General features: G+C 36.1%; 1 protein-coding gene across 1 annotated transcript in view; it reads right to left on the bottom strand.

The window, feature by feature from the left end:
• Positions 1-27,977, bottom strand: part of COPG2 (COPI coat complex subunit gamma 2) — a 330,424-nt gene that overhangs the window by 294,623 nt on the left and 7,824 nt on the right. Inside the window, exon 5 of the mRNA XM_063099417.1 lies at positions 17,939-18,018. Coding sequence (XP_062955487.1) covers positions 17,939-18,018 — 80 coding nt within the window. The remainder of the gene's footprint in view (positions 1-17,938; positions 18,019-27,977) is intronic.

The following is a 27,977-nucleotide window of genomic DNA, read 5'->3' as shown; positions in this document are numbered from 1 at the left end:
CAAAAACAGGCAGAGGAGTATGGGCTGAGCTACAAAATTCCACACACGAACAAAAACTGACCATCGATTTCCCCCCTTCCTCAACTATTCCACATAATCTGAAATAACCTACAATTCCAACTCACTCCACTAGGACACCAAGAGGAAAAAGCTGTGAATAACTGATAGTCCTTTCATTTTTCTTTTATCAACTATAAAAGTAATTCATTCATATAATATTACATGTTCAAAATACTCAGAAAAGTATAAAACATAAGGTCTTAAGTCCTTCCTCACCTACCTAGCCTTTAGTTTCACTCAATTAGAGATAACCACTGTGAAGTATCTTAAGAAATTTTTAAAAATGTATTCAATCACAGAGACATTAAAATGCATGCCAATGGATCTTCACTCTTTTGACACCTTCCTCTTTTACTTAATATAACTTGAGAATTTTTCCATGTCAACACAAAATTTTTTTTAGATATCTATCCATATATTTTAATATCGAAATACAGTCATGTATTGCTTAGCGATAGGGACACATTTTGAGAAATGCATCCTTAGGTGATCTCATCATTGTGCAAACATCATACAGCGTATTTACACAAATCTAGATGGTACAGCCTACTACAAACCTATAATCTTATGAGAATACCATTATATATATGTGGTCCATCACTGACCAAAATGCCATTATGTGGCACTTAACTGTATATCTAAAATACCTTTTTAATGGTAGCAGAGATTTCCATTGTTTAGATATAAATAATTTCTTAATCAGTCTTTTCCATAAATATTTGCATTTTTCTGATTGGATAAAAAAATCGAGGCTTCCATTAACCAAATTTGGAACAATAGCAGCATCAATACAAGTATATATAAGGACAGGAATGGTTTAGAGCACAAATAAAGAAATTCATTATTCTAGATTGATGTTCAAAAAATTTTTTTAAAAGGGAAGGAAGTTATTTTTAAAGAATGTCAAGTAATAAATTTGAGAATAAAGACAAAAATTTTTTTAAAATCACCATTTTCAACCATCAAAGTAATAAATTCAGACGCGCATCATCAATTACTGGTTAAAAAAACTGTTGAGGAAATAGATATTCACAGTTTCAAAGTAAAATATTTAGTAATTTTCGGGAAACAAGTATGGCAGGAATCCGTGTTGCTTTCTTTCCCCCAAAAGGTAGCCATTATCCCAACTTAATGATTCTTTTAAAATTTTTGCATTGATTGGAAATGTCATCTTTTTATATACTCAGACTTTTGTAAAAATTGGAAATGTCATCTTTTATATACTAAAGTCATATATCAATTTGCATCTACATCTGTACTTTCTCTTACATTATTCTGTATTTTCCCTTTTCAATACAAATTCATTTTAATTACTATACTATACCATTATACAATTTTTTATATCTAGAGAGCAGGTATCTCCCTCATGATTCTTTTTTATCGAAATGATCCTGGCTGTTGTTACAAAGACTGTTTCAGATGAGATTTAGAATCATTTGTCAATATACCCTATTAACATTTTGCCTGGAAGTGCCCTACATTTATATATAAATTAAAGGAAGAATTCTTTCCATTTTTCAAGCTTTCTTTAACATCCATCAACAGCTTTTAAGTTTTCTCCTGATAGGCCCTATACATTTCTTGTTTACTTTTTAATGTTTCATTATTTTGTAGGCCATTATAAATTAAACCTTTTCTTTCAATATACATTCTAGTAAGTATTTGAATATAGGAAAACTGTTCCTTTAATCTTCACAAAATCCCTATGAGAAGGGAGTAGTATTATCCTAAGTTTATAGATGAAGAAACCAAACACAGAATGATTAATAACCTGTCTGGAAAGTAGCGGGTACGGACTAAAATCTGGACAGCCTGGTGTATTATACAATCATTAAACAATAATAATTTTGCTACCTCATTTCTAATATTATATTCTTAATTATGTTAGCTAATCCTTGCAGAATACTGGTAATACTAAGCACTTTATCTTATTCCCTATTTAACTGGAATGCTTCCAGTTATACTGTAATGCTGGCACTGGGTTTAAGAAATACTTTTCTTTTAACTGTGTCAAAGAATTGTGCACCTATTCCTGTTTCTCAAAAGTTTTAATAAAAGGCAGGTATTAAATTTTGACAAATAACTTTTGGGCACATGAAGCTAACTGTGGATTTTTGCCTTTGACCTATTAACATAAGAAAGTATATGAAAAAATTCTGCATATTAAGTAATCCATGAGATGAACCCTCTTTAGGGTGATAAATTTTATTTGCTCAAATTTTATTCAAGATTTTTTTTTATCAGAAATGATATGTAATATTGTTCTGTAGTTTTCTGTACAGTACTATTTTTATATGAGAAAAATTTAAATAGAATCCATTTCTTCTACAGATATGGTCTCCTTAGGTTTTCTATCTTTTCTGGGGTCAGTTTTGCTAACTTGTATTTTCATAGAAAATCACTTACTTCAAACATTTTTCAAACTTATTTGCATCAAAGTTTATAAAACACTCTCACAATAATTTTTTGAATTTTCTCCATATTTATCATGATTTTACCTTTGTCCTAATTTTGTGCAAGATTCCTCTCTTTATTCTGAATCAGCTTTATTACTTTATTTTATTTTAGCTTTGTTCAAAAAAAACCAGCTCGCTGGATTTATTTATCAAAGTTATTGTTTTTCTATATCAACTTTTATTAATTTCTGTTTTATCTTTATTATTCTCCCCCTTCTGCTTCCCTTGGTCTTATTTTATATTTTTTTCTAACTTCATAAGTAGAATACTTAATTTGTTTTTATTATTTTCTCATTGTAGCAGATACTATAAGTTGGAACCCTGAAAACACATTCCAACCAGCCCCTTTCTGTTTGCCTTCCTTTTCTGGCTGGAAAACTAAAAAGCAAACTTCCTGGGATACAGACATATGACTTAAGGTCTACCATGCAGACGTAACACCAAGTGAGACTTGAATGTAGGAGGAGTAAGCAATGCATAGGGAAATAAGATCATGAGACAAAGACAGCTGCTTTCTCTGATATGACATTCTTGAACTTATCAGTGCTTAAGGCCAAGTGGTCATAGCAAAAGCACGCTGCTAAAAAAGTTATGTAGTGTGGGCATTTTTCCCTGATGCACTTTTTTGGGTTCTGTAGGATGCAAGTGTGGTTCTCTAGACTTCCAAAAAATCTGTGAATTAGATTCTATTGTCAGCAACTGAGAACTGTGAACAATGCACTCATTTAGTAATTTAAGTGCTAACAGCCATTAATTTTCCTCTGAGCATAGCTTTAGTGGAAATCATAAGTATTTTAAAAATATTCTGCAATTTCAATTTTCATTTATATGTTGAACCAAAAGTTGAGGTTTTATTTTTCTATTATTTGGTCATGTCCTTTTCGAAACAAATTTATAGTTTGATTGCACTGTAATGAGATAATATAATCTCTACTATATTTCTGCATTCTGGAATTAAGGGGCTTTCAGGGGCTAAACATATGTTGAATATTTTGTAAGTGTTCCATGAACACCTGTAAAGGTGACTTTTCTATTATAAAGGTACAGTTTTCAGAAATAATTCATTGTTATAAAGTATATTATTCAGATCCTTTATACCCTTAGGATTCTTTTTCTTACAAGGGCTGATACTACTTTATTTGTTTTTATTTACATTTTTGTGATTTTTATGTACTTTGATGTATTATTTAAATGATAACAATTCACGGCAGTTCCATCTTCATTTTGGATATTTATAAAGTACCCTTTTTTTTGTCTCATTCAAAACTTTTTGCATTGAATTCACTTTTCTAATATTAATGCCATGACCCTTCAGTAGTGTTTGCCTTATATGCTTTCACCCATCTTTTTACATTCATACTTTGCATTACTTTGTTTTATATGCATCATGATATATAGCATATAGTTGTATTTTTTTTTTTTTTTTTGGATCTCTATTTTTATTACTTCCTTGATTTCCTATAAGGCAGTGTTGTCCAAAAGGAAAGTTTTCCACAATGATGGAAATGTTCTACATCATTTAATACAACAGCCACAAGCTACATGTGGCTATTGAGCACTGGAAATGTAGCTAGTGTGACTGACAAATTGAATTTCAAATTTTACTTAACTTTAATGTTCATGATAAATTAAGTAGTCGTACACAGCTACTGGCTACCTTATTGGACAATACAGCTACAGAAGATGTGTTTTGTTTTGCTGAATATATGTATGTTCTTTCTGAAATATGAAAGCTTTATATTCTAACTTTAGTTCTTTCTGTGGTGTTATATTAGTCCATTTCTGTTGCTTATAACAAAATAACTGAAACTGGGTGATTTATAAAGAAAAACAAAATTTATTGCTTACAGTTTCTGAAGCTGGGAAGTCCAGAGTCCATCTGGTGGTGACAGTAACCAAGGGGTGTCACATTGCAAGATGGTGGAAGAAGAGAGAGAAGAGCAGAGAAAGACACTCTCCTTTTCTTTTAAAGCCCTCAGAACCACGCCCCTGACCACCAATTTTAATCCATTCACTACTGCATGGTCCTATAATCCAATCATCTCTTCAAGGCTCTTCCTTTCAATTACCATAATAGGATTTCCCACCCTCTCAACAGTCACACTGGGGGCTAAGTTTCTAATACATAAAACTTGAGGGGCACGATTCAAGCTTCAATGAGTTTTGGGGGGACATAATTCAATCCACTACAGCTGTCATAAAACTTTAGATGAAATAATTGAACTATGAAAGCTAAGAAAATTAAAGCAAATAAACTTTTTCTTCTTTTATCTGCCCTCCTGTCTATCTCTCAATTTTTGTTAGTATCGCTTTTTGCATTATTATAGACTACAACATTTATATTCTATCTTTAACCATAATTCCTACAGTAGTGTAATCTTACTTCTACAATTGAATAATTCAGTGCTCACTGCTAGCTCATTTCCTACAACCTGTCACAAAATTCACTCTTTTAACTTTTGGATTATTACAATTTGAATCTGTGATTTTGTTTTTCAAAAAAAGCTCATAGGTGTATGGTTCCTGAATTCTTGTGTTTGAAAGTCTGCTTGACCCGGTACTTGAATGACAACTTGCTTAGCTATACTATTCTTGGATCTCATGTTCTTTTTTGTCAAACCATTGGTTGTTCCCTATTCCCTATTCACCACTGTCACAGGAATTCTAGGTATAGTCCTCTCTGCCACCGTTAGATAAAAACAATCCCAGCTCCTGATAGAAATCAAGGTCAATTACCTCTATGAATATACTAGCTCCTTTCTTTAAATTCATGAGCATGAAGAATCCAAAGTGACCCAATAGTAGTCATCATTCCATATATACAAATTGGCTCACTTCCTGCCCCAGGACTTCTCTAACACAGGAGTGTGGGATGCCTGTGACTGCACCCTGTCACTCAGACATGTATAATCCCGAAGTGTTGGGTATTTCTGTGCTGGAGACAATCCTCAACCAACAGGAACCAGGAGCCAATGGGTTAAATGCTTCTGCCCTTTCATCCCTCAAAAGCATTGTCCCCTGGGAAACAGGGCCTCTAATCCACATTAGAATGGGGATGAGATGCTGTCTTAGTCCATTCCTGCTGCTATAACAAAATACTTTAGACCGGGTAATTCATAAAGAACAAAAATTTATTTGCTCACAGATCTGGAGGCTAGGTAGTCCAAGATCAAGGCACCAGCAGATTCAGTGTCCAGCAAAGTCCTGTTTCTCATAGATGGCACCATCTAGGTGTCCTCACATGGCAGAAGGGACAGGAGGGAGGGAGTCAGCTCTCTGAAGCCTCTTTTATAAGGGCGTTAATCCCATTCATGAAGGCTCTGCCCTAATGATCTAATAATCACCTCCTAAAGGCACCACCACTTAATACTATTGCACTGAGTTTTGGAGGGATACAAACATTCAATCCACAGCATATGCATAAATTCTACAAGTGGGTCACTGGGAGTGCGGGTGAGATCACCTCTTGATTCCAGGACCCACATACTGTATTTACTGGTGACAGTACCATACACTGGCTATCAATTCAATGCACATACTGCATCCTGGAGGGTCCAAACGGATTGCATCCAATCTCACAGGGTCCTATCTCCAACCTAGTACTTTGGCTGAGCATCATCCCCTTAGGCTGCCTGTTCCTACATGAAACAGAATATGGTAAAACTATTGGATCTCACAGTCATGAGCTCACTGTCACACTCCTTTTGTCATAAAATGGGTGACAATACCATGCAGATACTATGACAATAAATCAAGAAGAGCTATTTGTACCACAACTTGGATCTACTGCAAACCCCTTCATTTTATATTTTATGGTGTTTTTGATATGCAAGTTAAAAACAATTTTTATGTAGTCAAATTTATCTACTTTTTCTTTTATTGCCTCTGGAATTTTAAGTCATAATTAACAAAGCTTTACTCTATACTAAGGTTAAAGAATACATTCATGTTTTCTTCTAGTACATGTACGGTTTCATTTTTCTACATTTATAATCCTTATCCATTTGGAGTTTACTAATGTGTATGATATGAAACATGTATCTACTTTTATCTTTTTCCAAGCAGCTACTCAGTTGTCCCAGCATCATATTTTTAAAAGTATATGCTTACCCCAGTAATTAGAGATACCATCTTACTAAACAGTATGCCACCACACTAAATTTCCATATGCATTTGGGTCTAATTCTGTATTTTCTATTTGTTTCAGAAAATTCTGAAAAATGTAGATCAGCTTGACCAAGGTGACACATTACAAAGTCACCACATAATTTTATTCCACTGGTCTATTTGTCTATTCGTGTGCCAGTATCATACTGTTTTAACTGTACAGGCCTTAATGATTTACTCACTGGAAGTGAGTCCCCTCCTTACCCTGCCTCGCCTAACCCACTGCCCAGGTTTTTCCTTTTTCAGTAAGTTCCTGCCTATTCTTACCTGTTTGGTTCAACTTGCCTAACTCTACAATATAACCTGTTGATATTTTTATTAGGATTACATTGAATTTCTAAATTAATTTAGGAAGGAGTGAAATTTCTATAATGTTGGCCTATATAAAAACAGAGCATATCTTTACATTTGTTTAAATGTACTTCTAGTTTTTCAGAAGTATCTTAGTCTGTTTGGGTTGCTATAACAAAATAGTATGGACTGGGTGGCTTATAAACAACAAATATTGTGAGAAATTTATTTCTCACAATCCTGGAGGCTGGGAATTCCCAGATCAAGGCACTGACAGATTTGGTGTCTAGTGAGGACCTGTTTCCTAGTTCACAGATGGCACCTTCTTGCTGTGTCCTCATATGGAAGAAGAAACTAGTTAGCTCTCGGCAATCTTTTTTATAGGGACATTAATCCCAATCACAAGGGCTCCATCCTCATGACCTAATCACCTCCTGAAGGCCCCACCTCCTAATATCACCACCTGGGAGGTTAGGATTTCAACATATGAATTTTGTGGGGACACAAACATTCAGATCATAGCAGGCTTTTTAACTTTTTTTCCTCTTATAAGTTTTGTACATTTATTGTCAAATTTATTCCTATGTATTTATTTAATCTTTTCGGTGGTTGTTGTAAATGGGGTCTGTCTACCATTATGTCCTCTATAAGTTGTTTGTTCATATGAAGACTACTGACTTTTATATCTTAATTTTATATTTTGCTACCCCACTAAATTCTTTTATTGCTTGAGTTCATTGTATCATTGATTATCTTGGGTTTCCAGGTATTCTATCACATCATCTAAAAACTCAGATAGTTTTACTTCTTTGTTAATGTATTCTTATATTCAAATTGCTTTCTCTTGTCTAACTACATTACTTAATACCTCTAGTATGTGGTGAACAGTAGTGAAGATAATGATCATCCTTGCCTTATGCCTAACCTTAGTGGAAACACCTGTAGTGTTTCTTCAATCAAAAAAACGAAAGGGTCATTTTTGGCAACCTGAGGATTGAATTGTGTCCCCCAAAGTCCATGTATTAAAAACTTAACCCTCCACTGTGACAGTGTTAAGAGGATGGGAAATCCTACTATGGTAACTGAAAGGTGGAGCCTTGAGAAATGATTAGATTGTGAGGACTATACCCTTTTGAATGGATTAACCCACTGATGATTTAATGGTTGTCATGGGCATGGTTCTGATGGCTTTAAAAGTAGAGCCAATGAGGAGTTAGCTCTCTCTTGCTTCTCTGCCTTTTTCTTAGTGGGATACACTGTGTTGCTGAAGTCATCACCAAAAAGGCCCTTGCCATATGTGTTCCCTGGACTTTGGACTTCCCAGCCTCTGAAACTGTAAGCAATAAATTTTGTTTTCTTATAAATTACCCAGTTTCAGGTATTTCTGTTATAAACAACAGACACGGACTAATACATTGTACTTCCTAAGAAAATTATCCATTACATCTAGGTTTCAGATTTATTTCAAAGAGGTCAGTAAATTTGTCTTTTTATATTTCTTCTGTCTCAATCATTATTTTTCCCTTGTCATTTCTTATTTTGTATAGTTATGCTTTCTCCTTTTTTCTTGATCAATTTAGCAAGTGCTTTGTCTATTTCGTTACTTTTTTCAAAAAGCAAGATTTTAATTTAATTAGATGTATTTTTCTATTCTTTTCCTTGCTAATTTTTTTTTATATTACTTCTATCATTAGGGTGAAGCATTTGATATATATAAAAAATATCTACCCTACTGGCATGTTGTTTAGATTGTCTCTGTGCTACTTATTTTTGTCTACTTGATCTCTCTTGTACCAAAAGTGGATTAATAAAACCTCCTCTTATTCATATGTTTCTGTCTATATCTCTTTGCCTCTCCCATGGTTTTTGCTTTATAAAGGTTGGTGTGGTGTTATTTCTTAAATAAATATTAATGTCTTATACCGTCATTGTGGATTATGGCTTTAAATTATTACAAAATATCCTCTTTTTGTCATGTTTAATCCTTTTAACCTTGAGTTCTACTTTGTCTAACATCTCCTTTACTTTCTTTTTGTTTCCATTTTCCTGTTATATTTTTGTCCATCCCTTTATTTTTTGCCTCTCTGAATTACTTTGTTTTACATGTGTCTCTTGCATATATCAAATGCACTGGGTTTTGGTGGTGAGCCAAATTAAATTTTTTTCTTTTAATATATGGGTTAACAAGCCCATTCATACTTATTGTTATATGCCTGATGTATTTGATTTTAGCACATCTACAATTACATGTATTCTGTTATACTTGCTATGTTTCTATCTCTAAGAGATGTGTATTCTTTGCTTTTAAAATTTTGGTATTTAGGAAGATTTGGATTTTTTTCTAGTGAATACCTTTGTAATTAAACTTTTTTTGAGGACCTTAGTCCCCTGTTTTTTCATTTAACTTATTATGCATGGATTAATGGGGTTTGGTTTTTCTTTCAATACTTTTTAACATCAGCCTGTTGACTATACAACAATGAGCTTTTTCTATTTTACTCCTTCCCTCTCCCTTCTCCATTTTTTAATCATATTGCTTCTTTGTCACAGTGTATAACATTTGTACATTAGTCTTCTACCCTCATTTCCACTGTTTTACTCTTATATGAACATTTGGGTGGATTTTATTTGTTTTAGTGACAGTGAAGGGGTTATAAGTCCTCTAATTTTGTGGTTCTCTTTTGCCTTCAAGGACCGTAAATACCTGCCTTTCCTTCTTTTTCCTCTTCACCACCTGATTGGCAAAAGGTACTTCTTTATTCTTTTCTTCTTTTTTTTCTTCCTGGAGAAGTATGTGTTTGGAACACTGTCCCTTTATATTGTGCTGGTCCTTTTAAATTACACTTGCCCCTTTATATTGAGTAACTCCCGTTAAATTATGTGCCTGGCCTTTTATGTTGTGTTTAAACCATTAAATCACGTATGCTTTGAAATCTCTTTCCCATAGTAAATCCTCTGATCTTCCCAGTTAGTTTTTTAGTATTTTCAGATTTACAACAATTTTAATCTTTCTGGTGGTTGTTCTAACTCAATCTTTGCTAACCTCCCTCTTCCACCTATCCTGCAACTTTTATGGCTGGCCATTGCTTGCTCCAAGGCTTTGGGGGCGGTCAGGGGTTGGAGGGGAGACATGAGGAAATCACCTCTCTAGAACGTGCTGATTTTTCTCTTTTTACTCAAAGTTGTTTTGCACTTTTTGGTACTCTCTGTTTTCATGTAATTCTGAGGGTATGGTTTTATGTAGAACAGTTGTAGTTGTAAAACTATTTCCTATCATTTAGGAAAGAGATTTTGAGAGGTTGATTAGTACACAGCCCCCACTGCCTTCAACTAACCAGAAGCCAATTTTTGTCATTTTACTGGTGTGTTTACACCAATCACAGTTAATGTGATTACTGATACTGTTGGATTAAAATCTACGGTCGGTCCTGCTAGTTTGTTCCATATGGTTTTTGTTTCTTTTTTCCCCTTTTCCTGCAGTTTGGTTAATTAAACATTTTTTATTTCATTTTATCTCCTTTGATAGTTTTAGTTGTTGCCCTAGTTGTTTTAGTTGTTTACAATTTGTACGTTTACTTAATCAGTCTACTTTCAACTAATAGGAAATCACTTCATGGCTAGTATAGGACCTGACAAGAGTATATTCCCAATACTGCCCTTCCAACCGTTGTGCAACTGTTCACAGATATTTTACTTTTACATATCCTTAAACACATTACACTCTCCTATATTGATTTAGACATACAGTTATCTTCTAGAAAAAACTTTTTAAAAGAAGCAATGTGAATGTTAATTTGCCTTCACTTATTCCATTTCCAATGCTTTTCATTTTTGTGTAGCTCCAAGTTTCTGCTTGGTATCACACTCCTACCATCTGAAGAATGTCCTTAAACATTTCTTGTGGAGTGAGACAGCTACCAATAAGTCCTCACAGTTTTTGTTTGACAAAGAAAGTGTTTACTTCTCCATCATTTTTAAAAGATATTTTCACTAGGTATAGAATTACAGGTTGACTCTCCATTGCCTTCTAGCTAGCATGTTTTCTGAAACAAAAAGTCTGATGTATTCTGTTGCTGTGTATATAATGTTTCTTTCTTCTTTGGCTGCCTTCGAAATGTCCTCTATGAATTTTCTTTTTGGTACTTTGACTGATATGCCCAGGACATGTGTGCATGTCCTGCTTGGTCAAACCAGGGTATCAAGAGGAAAAACAAGCATGAAACCCATTGATGCTATATTGGTCATTCATTAAGTATCACTTTCTCTCACCAATTCACCTACTATTATTTACTTTTTGGAGGCCTCAGGTGGTTGGTTTTCTATATCTGACCAGAGGTTTTTTTTAATAATCCTTGGGAAAAATGGGCTGCAGTGTCCTTACTTCATCTAGGCTAGAATTAGAAGTCTCCTGGCTTTCACTTTTATTCACTGTTGTTCATTTCATTAGGTTTTGGAGAAGGAAGTTTTATGACTTGGCATCTTTTCATCATCTTTCCTCAAATGTCTGCCACAATTTCATTTTAAAAGAGAGTTAGTGTTAATCCAAATAAATCAAGACAGTTGGGTTGCTGGGCAGGAGAAAGGGAAAGGAAACAGGAGACAGAAAGGTTTCTCAGCACCCATTAAACCCACCTTTCTCCACTTCTATCTATGTGTGTGTGCTTTCTTGAGATAGAGAGGAAGGTAAATAATCTGTATGATCCCAACCCGTTGCCTGAAGAAGAGAGAAAACGGAGACTGTCCTTTGTTTAATACAGGCCCTGCTGTTTAATACAGGCACTTTTCCAGGTATTGAAGACACAAAGTTATAAGACATAGTTCTTGTCCTCAAGGAACTAATAGTCCAGAGGGCAGAGAAACATGTAAAGAAATAATTACAGTACAATGTATTAAATACTAGAATAAATGTAAAAACAAAGCGCTATATGAGTAATAACAGAGGAGACAATGACTAACTGTCAAGAAGAGCAGGGAAGTCAATATTTATCATGATATGTATTTGAGCTATGTGGAAAAGGAAATAAAATAATTCCTGGCACAGGGAGAAATATGTACAAAGATACAGGGTATCAAATAGCTTGATGAGTTTGGGAAATAGCAACAGCACTGATATGAAGCCCAGGGAATGCCAATATTTAAATGCCAATATTTCTTCTGAAAAGCAACCACTTCTGAAGTAGAATAAAATGGAGTAATCAGAGATGACAGGAAATTCAGGACTATGGTTTCTGAAAGCCAAAGATGGCAGAACTTCAGGAAGTGTTTAACCATGTTAAAACTGGGAGAGAGGTCAGGTAAAATGTAAACTGAAAATTTGTTTTTGGAATTTAGAGGTTACTGAAGATATTTCAGAGAGGAGTTTCACTACAGTGACGGCTAAATCAGATTATAATTGTATCTCATTTCCTTTCTTCTTCTAAATGAAGTCCCGAAGTCCTGGCAGTAACCCCTCAGAAGTAATCATTCAGAGACAACTGTAGCATTATAATAAAAAAAATGTCTTGGGCTTGTATATTTCTTACCAAGCAAGTGGATGAACTTAGCTTCTTAGCTCCCTCAAGAACCTTAAAATATTTTCCTACTCCTACCCAAATCCACACATTATCCTCACAATTCATTTCAAAACTGTCTGCCTAATTCTACATCAGTTTCTACAACCCATTTATTTCTTCCTAAATCGTGGTATATGAATTATCCATTTGACTTTCTGAGAATAGGATATAATTTATCACATACTGATACCCATCCCCCACACTACTTCCTAATGTGAATGATGGATCATTCCTCAGAACTCAATCCCTGAATTCTAAGCAATCTTCCAATCTAGACTTTCATTAAGTGGGTCCCATTAGAAGGGGGTTCCCTTCTAGTGATGGGTAGAAAAGTATGACTAGATTGTGAATATACTTGACAATCCTTAAACGACTAACTAAATCTTTTCATGTTTTTTTAAAATAAGTTATAATTTATATACAACAAAAATGGACAACTTAAGTGTTTGGTTAAATGAGTTTTGGCAGTTGTGATCACTCATGTAACCTCTATCCCCCCAAAATACTGAACATTTCCATCACTTCTGAAAGTTCCCTCATGCCCATTCCAGTCAATTTCCTCCAACCCACCAGACTTCAGGTTTCTATCACCACAGATGAGTTTGGGCTGTTCTTGTAGTTCATATAAACAGAATCATCCATCATGTACTCTTGTCATCTCTGATTACTCCATTTTTCTTTGTTCCATCATAATGGTTTAGAAGTTTATCTGTACTGTTGCCTGAATCAGCAATTTGTTCTTTTTTAGTGCCAAGTAGTAGTCCACTGCATGAATACACCACAGTTTGTTTATCCATTCTCCTATTGATGAGCATTTGGGTTGTTTCCAAGTTTAGGACTATCACAAATAAAGCTGCTATGAAATTCTTGTACAGTCTTTTTTGTGGCCATATATATTCATTTTCCTTGAGTAAATATCTAGAAGTGGTATTACTGGTTACATGGTAGGTATATGTTAACTTTATAAGAAACTGCCAAACATTTTCTAAGGTGGTTATACCACTCTACATTCCTACCTACAGTGTATGAGAGTTTCGATTGTTCCACATACTTGGTATTGGAGCAGGCTTTTTGATTCTGGTATTGTCAGTCTTATTTATTTTAACCATTCTAGTGGGTATGGTGTGATACCTCAATAAGGTTTTAATTTGCATTTCCCAGATGTCTAATACTGTTGAGAACATTTCCATGTGCTTACTGGCCATTCATATGTATTCTTTTGTGAAGTGTCTGCCTTCAGGTTTTCTTTTCTTTCTTTCTTTTTTTTTTTTTTTTGTGGTGGCTGGCTGGTACAGGGATCCAAACCCATGACCTTGGTGTTATAACACTGTGCTCTAACCAACTGAGCTAACCGTCCAGCCCTAGCCTTCAGGTTTTCTTAATCTCCAAGGTTTCCTAACAAGCTAACATAGTAGTCTATGTATATAGATTGGTCATCTACAATATCAGTTTTCTATTCCTGCTGTAACAAATTACCATAATTAGTGGCTTAAAGCAACACAAATTTATTACCTTATAGTTCTGTAGGTTACATGTCCAACAAAGGTCTCACTGGACTAAAATCATTATGTCATCATGGCTATATCCACTTCACATGCAAAATACATTCACCCCATCTCATTTTATCCCCCCAAATCTCAACACACTGCAGCATCAATTCAAAGTCCAATATTTCATCTAAACCTCACAAGCTTAAAGTCCCAATCTTATCAAAATTGTCTAAATTAGGTATGGGTGAGACCCTTGGTATAATCCATCCTGAGGCAAAACTCCTCTCCGTCTGTGGATCTGTGAAAGCACAGAACAAGTCCCCTGCTCCCAAAATTCAAGAGTGGGAATGCTACAAGGTAATAGTTACAGACATTCCCATTAAAAAAGAGAGAAAATGGAAGGAAAAAAGGTCCCTAGTCCCAAGCAATTTTGAAATCCAGCCACCCAAACTGAAATAGGTTTCTACATAGGCAGAATTCTTTATAGTTCCCAGTTCTACCCTACAGGCCTGCACCTCTGCCCTTGAATTCATCCTCCCTTTTTCATAAAGGGTAGCTAGCATGTATTTAAAGCTGAGTAGTTTTATCAGCCTGTTTCCTACCTGTAGAATTTTAGGGCTCTGACAGCCTTCTTTCACTTCATCCTCTCTCTGTACCTTTGAGTCCAAGTTGATAGTGTTTCTGCTGGCATAAGATTCTCAAGAACCTTGTGGGTCTACCATGTAAGTACAGAGACTAACTCCATTAGACAAGAAACTCCTCCACAGATTTTGCCTCAATCATGCCATCTCTATTTCTGGATTCTGCTTAGATGCTGAAGGAGATGAATCACACCCTTGATCTCTTCAGAGTATTTTGTGTGAGTGAATACTTGGACCTTTTGATCTCAGAAGTTTCAACAAAAGGTTGCACAGTGACTCCTTTGGCTTTTTCTCTAGAGCATGCTTTCCTGACAGTAAATCTCTTGATTTTAGCACCCTTTGCCATTTGCGAAGGCTGAGAATTTCCAAAATCATCAAGTCCTGGTTCCTTTTTGTTTAAGTGGTCTCCCCACAATTTATTTCTCTACTTTCAAATTTTACTAGAGCAGCAAAAAGAAACCATACCATATCTTCAACACTTTGCTTGGAAATATCCTCAGTTAAATACCCAAGCTCATTGTTTCTAAGTCCTGCTTTCCACATAATTGCAGAACACAATTCTGCTAAGCTTTCCGTCAGTACACTAACAAGGATCCCCTTTCTTCCAGTTTCCAACTTCCTCATTTTCCTCTGAGCCCTCACCAGCAGCACTTTTAATGTCCACATTCTCACCAGCAGTCTGTTTACAATAGTTTAGAATTCTCTAAGATGATAAGTGTTTTTTCTCTGTCCTGCACCTCACTTCTTTCTGAGTCTAGCAGAGTCATTAACATTCATATTTCTACTGTTCATGGCAATCTAGGCTTTTTAAAATCATGCTCCTCGAAATTCTTCCAGCATGTGCTCACTGTCTAATTCTAAAAGCTACTTCCACATTTTTAGGTTTTTGTTACAGCAGCACCCCACTTCCATGTACCAAAATCAGTATTAGTTTCTATTGCTGCTGTAACAAAGTAACACAAACTTAGAGTTTTAAGACAACAATCATTTCTTTATCTTATTAAGTTATGTAAGTTAGAAATTCAACACAGGTCGCACTGGGTTAAAATCAAGGTATCAGTAGGGCTGCATTTCTTTCTGGAGGCTATAGGGTGAATCTGTTCCCCTGCTATTTCTAGCTTCTACAGGTCACCCCCACTCCTTGGTTCATGGCCCCCTTCCTCCATCTTCAAATCTAGCGACACTGCATCTCTCTGACCCTGCTTCCATCACCATATCTCTTCTTCTGCCTCCCACTTCCATTTTTAAAGGACCCTTGTCCTTAAAGGAACCACTTGAATAATCCAGGATAATCTCCCTATCTGCTGTTTAGCAACTTTAATTCCCCTTTGCCATATAATGTAACATATTCACAGGTTCTGGGAATTGGGACATGGACATCTTTTTGGGGGGGAGGGGTGGCATTATTCTTTCTACCACATCTACTAATCACTTAAAATGAAGTGGAAGTAAACCATAATTCAAGGTGGCCTAACAAAACTCAGAAGTATTAACAGCTAAAACAAACAAAAACCCCTCAATCCATAGTTGACTAATTTGTTTATAACTTTTCATGTATTTCCTGAATCTGGCAATCTAACTGAAGGTTTTCTGTTACTTCCTTGTGGCAGATACTGTTAACTGACTAATCCATCACCCATTTTCAATCCCTTCTCCCTTGCTTGCCCCTTGGGCTATCACAGCTAAATATTCACTTTCTTGGCCTTCTAAGAAAAGTCATATAACACAGTTGTTCCAAATGAAATCTAAAAACTGCCTTGGGAAAAGCTATTGCATTCCTGATAAAAGAGGCAGATGGTGCTGGCACTCCCTGGCCCCCTTCCCAGTACCCCTCCTGCCTTGAATGTGGTGCACTGCCAGTAATTCGGGCATCTATTTTGCAATAATGGAGAATGTCCAGAAGAATTCAAGAGACACTAGTCCTGATGCTGTTGAATTACCATCTAACAACGGCTACTCTATGTCTCTAGACCTAAGGTTATATGAGGAAAAACAAACTCTCATCTTGTTTAAGTCACTGTTTACATGCTCTTTTGTTATTTTCAGCTGAAAGCTTTCCTAGTTGAAACTATATTCAACACAATGGTTGGTTAAACACAAGCGCCCTCCTCCAAAAATTTCCTATGTTGTACAAAAACCGGATTCACTTAAATGAGATATAATTAATAATTAAGAAGGCAACTATTAATAATAAAACTATTAATTAATAAAAATTATTGTATATTTTAGGACTATAAATTATACACATCAATTTTAGGACATTTAGAAATTATCAAAAGTTTAAAGAAAATAATTACAATCTTGAACACCCAGAGATAACCTACTGGTAATATATCAGTGTACTTCCACTATTTTTTTTTTTATGTATATAATAGAATAATTTTTAAAGTGAGACTACTGAATACATAGATTGAATCCAATTCCCAGTTAGCACTTTCAAATTAGAACTTTTCCACAATTAAAGATATTTCAAAAATATTTTCAAAAACTTAAAATATTTCATAATATGATTATAACACAGCTAATTAAATAATTTTAACAACGGTAGACACTGTTTTGTCCCTTTTGCTAGTGTACAATGTTGCAACAAACACCATTGTACATAAGTCTTTCTGTGCTATGCCCATTTTCGGAGGATAGTTCCATAGATGTGGTATTACTGAGTCAAAGGGATAAAACCTTTCAATCATTCAACAAATGCTGCCAAACCGCTTTCTAGAAAAACTGAATCAATCTATTACTCTACATCCTGTGTGAAAGAATTTTAGTTTCCCTTACAAGTCCTGAATGCTGCCTTTTTGCCAACTTGATGAGTAAAAATATTGTAACTCCTTCTAAAATTTTTAATTTAAATTTTTTGGTTACTACTAAGACTGACTAAAGATATTTAGATCCTTTATATTGATTATTTTACAAATTATCACTTTTTTTAAGTATTAGAGTTCTTTATATACTACAGATACTAACCTTTTTTTTGTTGTAAATATTTTATTTATATATCATTTACTTTTTAATTTTGTTTATATATTTGTATTAACATTTTTAATGTAATCAAATCCATTAGCATTCTCCTTAGTGACTTCTTTCTTTGCTTTATCAGATAGAAATGGTTTTCACATGATGACAACTGCATTTTAGAAAAGAATATGTTAAGATATTGTGTTCTTTTAAATTCCTATTGGCTTTCTTACAATCAAGAAAGCAAAATCAATAGAAAGAGAACAGCAAATATTCCACTAAATATATAAGTATCCTGTCCTAGATTTTGACCGTTCACATACCTGCTTGTGACAATTATCACATCCTCGGAGATGGTAGCCATTTCTTTGATGGTAAGGTAGCACATTCTCCTCAGTGTTTGCTGAAAATTATTTATAAAATGCAACAGGTTATTCATAAGGAAATTTTTTTTTAATTGTTTGAAATAAGGACTCCAAGTAGTTTTAGAAAGATATTCTTTAAAGATTCTCATATACCCAAAAAATCTTTTAAAAAAAATTGGGTGAGAAAATATTCAAAATACTACTATTTCCTAAGCACAAGTAATTGTGCCCTAACATACTACAAAACATCTACATAAAAACTTAAAAATTTAAGTAATTGTATGAGTCTTTCTACAGAGAGATCCAAACTTAGATCCTGATAGCTTGAGTACAAAGACATAGGTTTTTCAAAGTGTTCAAAGCTTGTCCTGAAAAACATGTTCTTAAAATTCTTTAAAAATATGTATGGAGAGATGTGTAGACTGTACTTTCCTCAGTTTGGTGTATACCAATGTCTCTCCTGAACCCTAAATAACTTGTAGTTGGATAACCAACTTCCATTTCAATTATCAAGATGCCTAGATGAATACCTGGACCCAAAGTAAGTGCTAAGCTTACAATAACAAAGCTTTACCGACCCTCCCTTACTCACCTGGATCTCTAATTCATTTACACACTATGGGCAGAGGCCTCTAGTCTGTTCAGCCTTATTCCTTACTGACTAACTTTAAATTTCTTATAAAGAAATCCAAATACATCAGACCCAACTCCAGAGTCCAAGCTATAGAGAGAATCTGGTGGAGACAACTGAGCCCATTAAGGAAAAAGAAGAAGGAAGTGAGGATTCTCGTGGTGATTAAACACAGAAGTCAAAGAGAAAAACAGTATGGGGCATACATATCAGGCAGATCATAAACATACAAAAAGCTACTATGAGAAGAAAACAGAAAGTAACAATCAAAATGTCAGAGCTAAAGAAAATCCCATGCCACCCCTACCCCCTTAAAAACCTACCATGAGAAGAAGAAAATTGGAAATACAAAAAAATTTAGCTAAAGCACAAAAAATGGGGGCTCAACATTATTAGTCATCAGGGAAATGAAATTAATCACCACATTTCAGATATCACCTAACACTCACCAAAATGGCAAAAAGTCAAAAGACTAACACAATACAAAGTTGGCAAAGATGTGCTCTTAACCACTAAAACATACTGCATTACAGAAACACACAGAAATGCTGAATAAAATATGAACAAAAAATGTAAATACGTAGCCAAAGGCAAAATGAAGGGAAATTCACAGGTGCCACAAATGAAAACAAACAAACAAACACTCATAGCCATAGAAGTCCAAGCCCAGTCTTACTGGCAATGAATATAGTATCTAAAGTCTAGGAAGGGTTCTGGTCAAGATGGTGGAATAGACGGTTCCCAGCATCACTCTCTCCCACAAATCAACCAAATTTACAACTATAAAAATGTAACATCAGCCAAGCTGGGGCTGCTGGAGCTCAGGGGAAGAGGAGGAGAGACCTACAGAGTTCATGAAGGCGCAAGAAACTACAATGAGAGAAAGAAAAAACTGCTTTGAGCATTTCGGGCTGCAGCTGCTTTAAAGCTCAAGCTAATGAGCACATGGAGCAGGAGCCAGCAAAAGCCGCAGCTGTGCCCTTCAGATGGAGTTACTTGGAGGCAGCAGGAGAGAAGATGGCCTTGGCAGCCCCCAGGATAGCAAGACCACTAACAGGGTTCCCATGGACCCACACAGGAGTGAGAAGCCAGAACAACTGAAAAAAGGGAGCCATTCAGAGGCCGGTGAGTCATCGCAAGGGACCAGCACAGGGCCCATCCCACAGGAAGTGTTTGGAGCATGGGCAGTGGGCAAGATAGGAATACCGGGAGAACACTGGGACACAGCAAGGACAGCCAACCTGCCCCCCAATCAGCACAGGACCACTCAGAGGAGAATGGTCAGGAATGCAGAATTGCATGGGGTGCAGTTTGATGAAAAAATTCAGGCCCAGATCACAGATTCTACAGAACACAGACCCACCGGGTGTCTGGAGAGCCGGAAGTACCTGTAAGATCAACCATTAAACCCTGAGCTGCACAAAAAGCCTTCCCTAGGGAAACAGCAGCAAAGTAGCAATTTAGCTCAACCACACACTCAAGTACTGGTTCCCACAGGAAGTTCCCCTGTGTTAGAAGCAAAGGACAAAAATTAGTTCTGGCCCAGGCACACCACCAGCACCTTGGGGCCTGCCTGGGAACCAGAGGCTTGGATCTGGGGACTGGACCCCACTCCCACTTCTAGACCAACTGCGCCAGTGCCTCGGGGCCAGCCTGGGGACCCAAGGCATGGAGCCAGGAACTGGACCCTCCTCCCACAACCAGGCATACCACACCTGCACCTCGGGGCCCTCCTGGGGACCCGAGGCATGGACAAGGGGACCGGACCTCTCTCCCACAACCAGGCACACCAAGCCAGCACCTTGGTGCCTGCCCACTGACCTGACGCACGGAGAAGGGGACCAGACCACCCTCCCACAACCAGGCACACCATGCCAGCACCTTGGAGCCCACCCAGGGACCCAGGGCATGGAGAAGGGGACTGGACCTCTCTCACACACCACGCACACTGTGCCAGTGCCTCAGGGCCCACCTGGGGACCTGAGGTATGGAGAAGGGGCCAGACCTCCCCTCCCACAAGCAGGCACACCAAGCCAGCTCCTTAGGTCCTGCCCAGTGACCCGAGGCATGGAGCTAGGAACTGGACCCTCCTCCCACAACAAGGCACACCATGCCAGCTCCTCGGATCTCTCCTGGTGACCTGAGGCATGGAGAAGGGGATCAGCCACCCCCTCCTACAACCAGGCACATGATGCCAGCACCTTGGGGCCTGCCCAGGGACCAGAGGCATGGAGAAGGGGACTGAACACACTCCACAACCAGGCATACTGCCAGTGCCAAGGAGCATACCAAAAACTGCACCTCCACGTGGGTGGCCCACCACAGCCACCACAATAACCATGGCTGCCGCAAAAGCAGCTAGACGCCACAACCACTACGCAGATGGTCCACCAACCACTGGAGTGTATTCACACAAGGAGAGTCATCAGCAGAGACAAAGAAAAGAAGAGGATGTCTCTTTCCACAAAACCCATTTCAGAGTGACAGAAGAAGCATCTGCTCTACGATAATATTGGGGGACCCGATCACATCTCTCAGCACTGGACAGATCATCTAGGTAACAAATTAACAGAGTAACCATTATTCTTTCAGAAGGAGAGAAGAAATCTAGGGCAATTAGAGCGGGGAGGAGGAGAGATTGGACAAGGGTCATAAAGAATAATTACAATTTGTAACAATATATATGCTAGTAATATCGATATATTACTAGATAGAGCACTGTCTGCTCATTCTATCATCTTTATCATTTCTGGGTTTGTGTCTGTTGATCCATTTTTCTCATAATATTTTCAGGCTTCTTTGCATACCTGATAATTTTTTATTAGCTGCTATACATTGTAAAGTTTATATTGTTCAGTGCTGGATTTTGTTGTATTCTTTTACATAGTATTGAACTCTATTTCTGTCATGAGGTCAGGTTACTGGAGATCAGTTACTTTACTTTTGAGGTTTACTTTTAAGCTTTTTAAAGCTTTTGTCTAAGGCTAATATATTCCCATTACTGTACTTGGGTGGTACCCTTCTGAGAATTATACTGGATGTCTTATGCATTACAAGGTTTTTCTACTCTCACTGATGGGAATATGAACTATTCTCAGCCCACTCTTCTTCTAATTCTTTCCTTATGCTTGAGTAACCTCCTTGTACATATACATAGATCAATTCTTATCCAAAGACTCAAGGGATTGTCCTCAGCCCATCACTGGAATGATATCTCTATCTCTCTCTTTGTTTCTCTTTCCTTCCTCTCTGGTATTCTGCCCCACACATTTGAGCTTTCTTGGCTTCCCCAACCTCCAATTGTTTTTCCATCTCAGAGAGACAGCTAGGCTCCTTTTTAGTCTGCCCTGCCTGACTTGAGGCCTGTAATCTGCCTCTGGGCAGTGAACTAGTGCAACCCTAAGGCTCACCTTGTTTGTTTCCCTTCTTCAGTCACAGTCCCGGGATGCCTGTTATCTACTGCCTGAAAACTGTTGCGTCATATATTTTTTGTTTGATTTTCTAGGTATTTATGGTGTCAGGGTAAATCCAGTCCCTCTACTCTTCCAAGGCTAGAAGTGAAACAGAAATGTGTTCTTCACATCAAAACATATAGTGAGTTATCTAGTTATTCTTTTATTATTAATTTCCAACACCATTTCATTGCAATTTAAGAACACAGTCTATATGATTTCATTACTTCGAATTTTGCTGTGTCCTGCTTTACAGCTCAATAATAGTTGATTTTTGTAAACATTCTTTGTGTTCTTCATTTACTTCTAATGTAGAGAATGATATATTTGGGTCTATATCTTCCATCTTACTATATGATTTATGTTTCTCCTGCTTGATCTGTTTCTTCTTTTTTTCCCTTCTTCTGGTTCGATCTTTCAGCATACTATTTTTTTTTTCCACAATTAGTGTGGAAGAGAAAAACAATAAATAGAAAAAATGAATGAAATAAAGAGCTGGTTCTGTGAAGAGATCAATAAAGTTTATAAACCTCTAGACAAACATCCTAGGAATAAAAGAGAGAAGATACAATTTACCAATATCAGAATGAAAGAAAGACATCACTACAGATTTTGCAGACATTAAAAAAAATAAGGGAATATTATGAACAGCTTTATGCCAAGTTCAACAATTTAAGTGAAATGGACAAATCCCTTGAAGGACACAAACTACCAGAGCAGACTGAAGACAATAACTGTTCTGAATAGTACCATATCTATTTTTTAAAAAAATAGAATTAATTAACCTCAAAAAACCTTCACAGAAGGAAGATGGCTTCAATAGTGAACTATAACAAACATTTAAGGAAAAATTAACAATGATTCTACAAAAACCCTTCAGGAAACAGAAGGGTAAGAAACACTTCCCAACTGATTTTATGAAGCCAGCATTATCCAAATACAAAACCCAGACAAAAACCGTAAGAAGGAAAAAACTACAGATCAACATGTTTCATGACCCTAGGAAAAAATACTTATCAAACTGAAGATTGTGTGTGCGTGTGCGTGTGTGTGGAGGGGGGAGGGAGGGGGAAGAATATAGGAATTTACCCCCAGGAAAATCAATTCATTTCATCGTATTAATATACTAAAAAAGAAAAATCATGTGACAATCCAATGGATATAGAAAAAGCATTTGACAAAATTCAATATCCATTCATGATAAAAATCACTCATCAAACTAGGAATAGAAGGGGACTTCCTCAAGCTGATAAAAGTCATCTATGAAAACCTAACATCGTACTTAATGGTGAAAGTCTAAGTGCCTTCCCCCTGAAATCAGGAACAAAGCAAGGATGCCCCTACCATCACCTCCATTCAGTACTATACAATAGTGCAAGAAGACAATAAGGTAAGATAAACAAATGGCATACAGATTAAAAAGGGAAAAGTAAAACTGTACTTTTTTTTTTTTTTAAAGATGACCCATAAGGGGATCTTAACCCTTGACTTGGTGTTGTCAGCACCACGCTCACCCAGTGAGCTAACCGGCCATCCCTATATGGGATCCGAACCTGTGGCCTTGGTGTTATCAGCACCACACTCTCCCGAGTGAGCCACGAGCCGGCCCCAAACAGTACTTTTTTTGAAGAAGACATGATCATTCATATAGCTAATCCTAAGGAATCCCCCAAAATGCTCCTAGAATTAATAAATGATTTTAACAAGATCACAGGAAACAAGGTCAATATATAAATATTTAATTTCTATAGACTACCAACAAACAATACAAATACAACAGCATCAAAAAATATCTGTTTTAGAGATAAATTTCACAAAATATGTCCAAGACTTGTACAATGAAAATTATACAATACTGCTGACAGAAATTAAAGAAACCTGAATAAAGGGAAATATGTGCCATGTTTGTGGAGCGGAAAACTCAATAATGGTACAATGTCAATTCTCTTCAAATTGATCTTTAGACTCATCAGAATCCCTATCAATGTTCCAGCAGGCTTTTTTTCATAGAAATGGGCAAGCTGATTCTAAAATCCAAATGGAAATGCAAAGAATCTAGATGAGGCAAAAACAATTTTGAAAAAGAGAAAAATAAAATGAAAATAAAAATAGGAAGACTTACGCTACCTTAAAACTACTGTAGTAAGTTTTACACCTACAGTAATCAAGACAGTGTGGTACTGGAATAAGAATAGACATATACATCACTGAAACAAAATAGAATGCACCAATGTGCCAACATAACTCAATCCTCTTCATCATCATTTCCTCCTCCTTCCATATGAATATTCAATTGTTCTAGAACCATTTGCTGAGAAAAAGAAGGAGGAAGAGGAAGAGATGGTGGAAGGAGAAAGGATAGAGGCAAAAAGAAATCTAACCCTTAACACACTACACACAAAAATTAATTCAAAATGGATCATAAAGTAATTGACATAAAACTACAAAATACCAAGAAAAAAGCATAGAAGAAAAATCGTTGTGAGGCAAAGATTTCTACAATATGACATCAGAAGCACAATCCATAACAGAAAAAAATTCAGAAACTGGACTTCATCAAAATTAAAAACTTTCCTGCTCATGGAAAGACTTGGAGAAAATGAACACATAAGCCACATACTGAGAGAAAATATTTGCAAAACATATCTGATAAAGAACTTGTATCCAGAATGCATAAAGACTTCTCAAAATTCAATAATAAAAAAAAATCCAATTTTTTTAAATGGGCAAAAGATAGGAACAGATCCTTCACCATGGAAAATATATGGAAGGCAAAAAAACACATGAAAAGATGTTTGAGATCATTAGTCATTAGGAAACTGCAAACTTCAACCACGAAGAGATAACACTACACACCTATTAGAATGGCTAAAATTAAAAATAAAAACAACCATACCAATGCTGGCCAGTATTCAGGGCAACAGCAACTTACATACAGTGATGGTAAGAGGGATACAGCCACTTTGGAAAAGGGTTGGCAGTTTCTTACAAAGTTAAACATACTTATACCTACTATATGACCCAGCCATCCCACTCCGAGGTATTTATCCAAAAGAAATAAAAACTTAGGTTCACACAAAAATCTATGCATGAATGTTTGTAGCAACTTTATTCATAATCACCAAAAACTGGCAACAAACCAAATAGCCTTCACATGGTGAACAGATAAACTGAGGTACATCCATACAATGGAATTGTACAATGAAATAAAAAGAAGTAAACTACTGATACAAATAATAACATGGGTGAATCTCAAATGCATTATGGGAAGTAACTGAAAAGAAGACTTAAAAGGCTTCAAAAACAGTATGATATTCATATTACTTCCTGGAAAAGAAAAATTATAAGAAAAGAAATGATTGGTTGCCAGGGGCTGAGGGCGGGAGGAGTAGGTGATAACAATGAGGCAGGAGGGAGGTTTGGGGGATGATGGAAATGTTCTAAATCTGTGTTCACTGAGGGTAACGCTACTGTATGCATTTGTCAAGACTCACAGAACTGCATCCTAAAAAGGGTGAATTTTACTGTATGTAAATTATACTTTAGAAAAACAAAAGATAACAGTAGTAAGTGAATTGAAAGGCAAGCCTCAGACTGGGAATAAATATTTACAAAACACCTATTTGATAAAGGATGTGTATCCAGAATATATAAAGAATACTTACAATAAGACAACCTAATTTTTTTAAAAAATGGTAAAACATTTGAACAGACACTTCAGCAAAGCAGATATACAGATGGCAAACAAGCACACAAAAAGATGCTTAAATTCATCATTAGAGAAAATGAAAACCCAACAATGCCACTAGATATTAACCAAAGAGAAATAAAGACATAGGTCTACACAAAGACTTGTACTTGAATATTTTAGCAGCTTTACTCAAAATATCCATAAACTGGAAACAACCAAAATATCCATTAACTTGTGAATGGATAAATAGATTACCTCCATACAATGGAATACTACTTAGTATTAAAAAAGAACAAACTACTGATACATAAAAAAAAAAACTTGGATCAATCTTAAAAGCCATAAGCTAAGTGAAAAAAAAAAAAAGACTGAAAGTCATAAAAGACTATATACTATATGATGAAATTTAAATAAAATTCTAGAAAATGCAAAACTATGTTTCAGAAAGTAGCTCAAGAGTTGGAGGTGGGGAAGGGGATAGACAACTAAGGGATATGAGGGCACACTCCGGAGTGGTAAATAAAAAGTTTCTATATCAAGACTGTGGTGGTGGCTCCATGACTCTATACATTGGCAAAACTCACTGAATTGTACACTTAAAATTGGTGGATTTTATCGTTTTTAAGTCAGTAGGAGGAATATAAATAAGCAATGAACAGGAACAGGTAATTCAAAAGATAAAAGTAAAATGGCTACTAAAAACATGAAAAGAGTTTCAACCTCAGCAATGATAATGAGAATGCAAATTAAAACCACGAAGAGATGCCATTTCACATTCATCCAAATGGCAAATAAGAGGGGTCTTCAAAAAGTTCATAAAAGATTTGTATTATCTTTTAATTCTATTTTTCCACAAACTTTTTGCAGTATCCTTGTACTCAGGCCTGATGAGAAGAAATGGTGAGAATTTGGAGCAATGTCTCTGTAAATTAGTATAACCCCTGCAAAGGTCAATTTAACAATATCAAGTAATTAGTGTTATTGAGAGGAACAGGTAAAGGGGCATGAAAATCAACTACAATGTATATTGAGAAGTAAAATAAATTAATTAAAAAAAAAAAAATTCCACTTGTAGTTACCTACCCCAGAAAAATTTTCACTGTTGTGTGCACAGGTCACTGTGTGCACAGGTAGACATGTACATAAATACTATGTATATCAGTCATAATAGCAAAAATGTGGAAGCAACTTAAATATACATCAACAGGAGAATAGATAAATAAATAGGATTACTATATACTCACACATTGGGATTCCACACAGCAGTGAAACCAAATAAAGTAGAAGTACATATAACAAGTGGGTAAATCTCAAAAATATATCAATTTTTTAAATTGCAAAATAATATGAAGATATCATTTATATCATATTTTAAAACACAAAAATACTAAGTATTTATTATAGATACAAATGCATGCAACACACATATATAAACAAAAATAAAAGAATACCAACTTCAAGCTAGTAATTACCCTCTGGTAAAGGAATGCTGGAAAAGAAAGGAACTTCATATGCGGCTGGCAAAATCTCCATCTCTCCTTTCCCCAACAAAATCATGCGTTCAATTCCATATTCTGCCTAAAGGACCATCAAAACTAATCACATCATGCTGTACGTGGCTACTTACCTCAGTTACTACAAAAAGCCTAAAATATCCTGGTCATCACTCATCATATGAACACTTATCACCATGCAGCTGGGTATACCACCTCATCTGACTCCATTTTCCATCCTTCCACAAATCCCAAATGCCTCCATCATGTTCTCTGGCACTTTCATCAGCAAAATCCCCTGTTTCCTTAACCCCTCTCTAAATGTTCCCATCTTTTTCTCTAACTGAAACCTGGCTCTCTCCTAAGGATTCTCCGGCAGCTTTCTCAAATGGTGGCTGTTTTCTCTCCTATAACCCTCAACTACCAGGCCCACAGGTGGGGAAGCTGTCCAAGTTGATCCTCACCACCTTTTCAAAATCACACTGCCCCCTTCTTTTATTGCACCTCCTTCTTCCCTAAAAAGCCTCTGGCTTTATAGCTTATGCCCTTAGACTGCATCACCTGCCACCATTACTGGTTGCATATATAGACCCCAGGTTACTACTATTATTTTTAAAAAATATTAGTACCTTGTTCACTGTCACTCTCTTCAATATTATCCCAGTAATAAATATTGGTGATTTTACTATCCATACAGATGATACCTCTAAAACTCTGACCTCTCCATTCC

This window comes from Cynocephalus volans, chromosome 6, assembly GCF_027409185.1.
Source record: "Cynocephalus volans isolate mCynVol1 chromosome 6, mCynVol1.pri, whole genome shotgun sequence".
In the NCBI taxonomy this organism is placed as follows: Eukaryota; Metazoa; Chordata; class Mammalia; order Dermoptera; family Cynocephalidae; genus Cynocephalus; species Cynocephalus volans.
The sequence above is the reverse complement of the archived record's forward strand: the minus strand, read 5'-3'. Positions and strand labels throughout refer to the sequence as shown.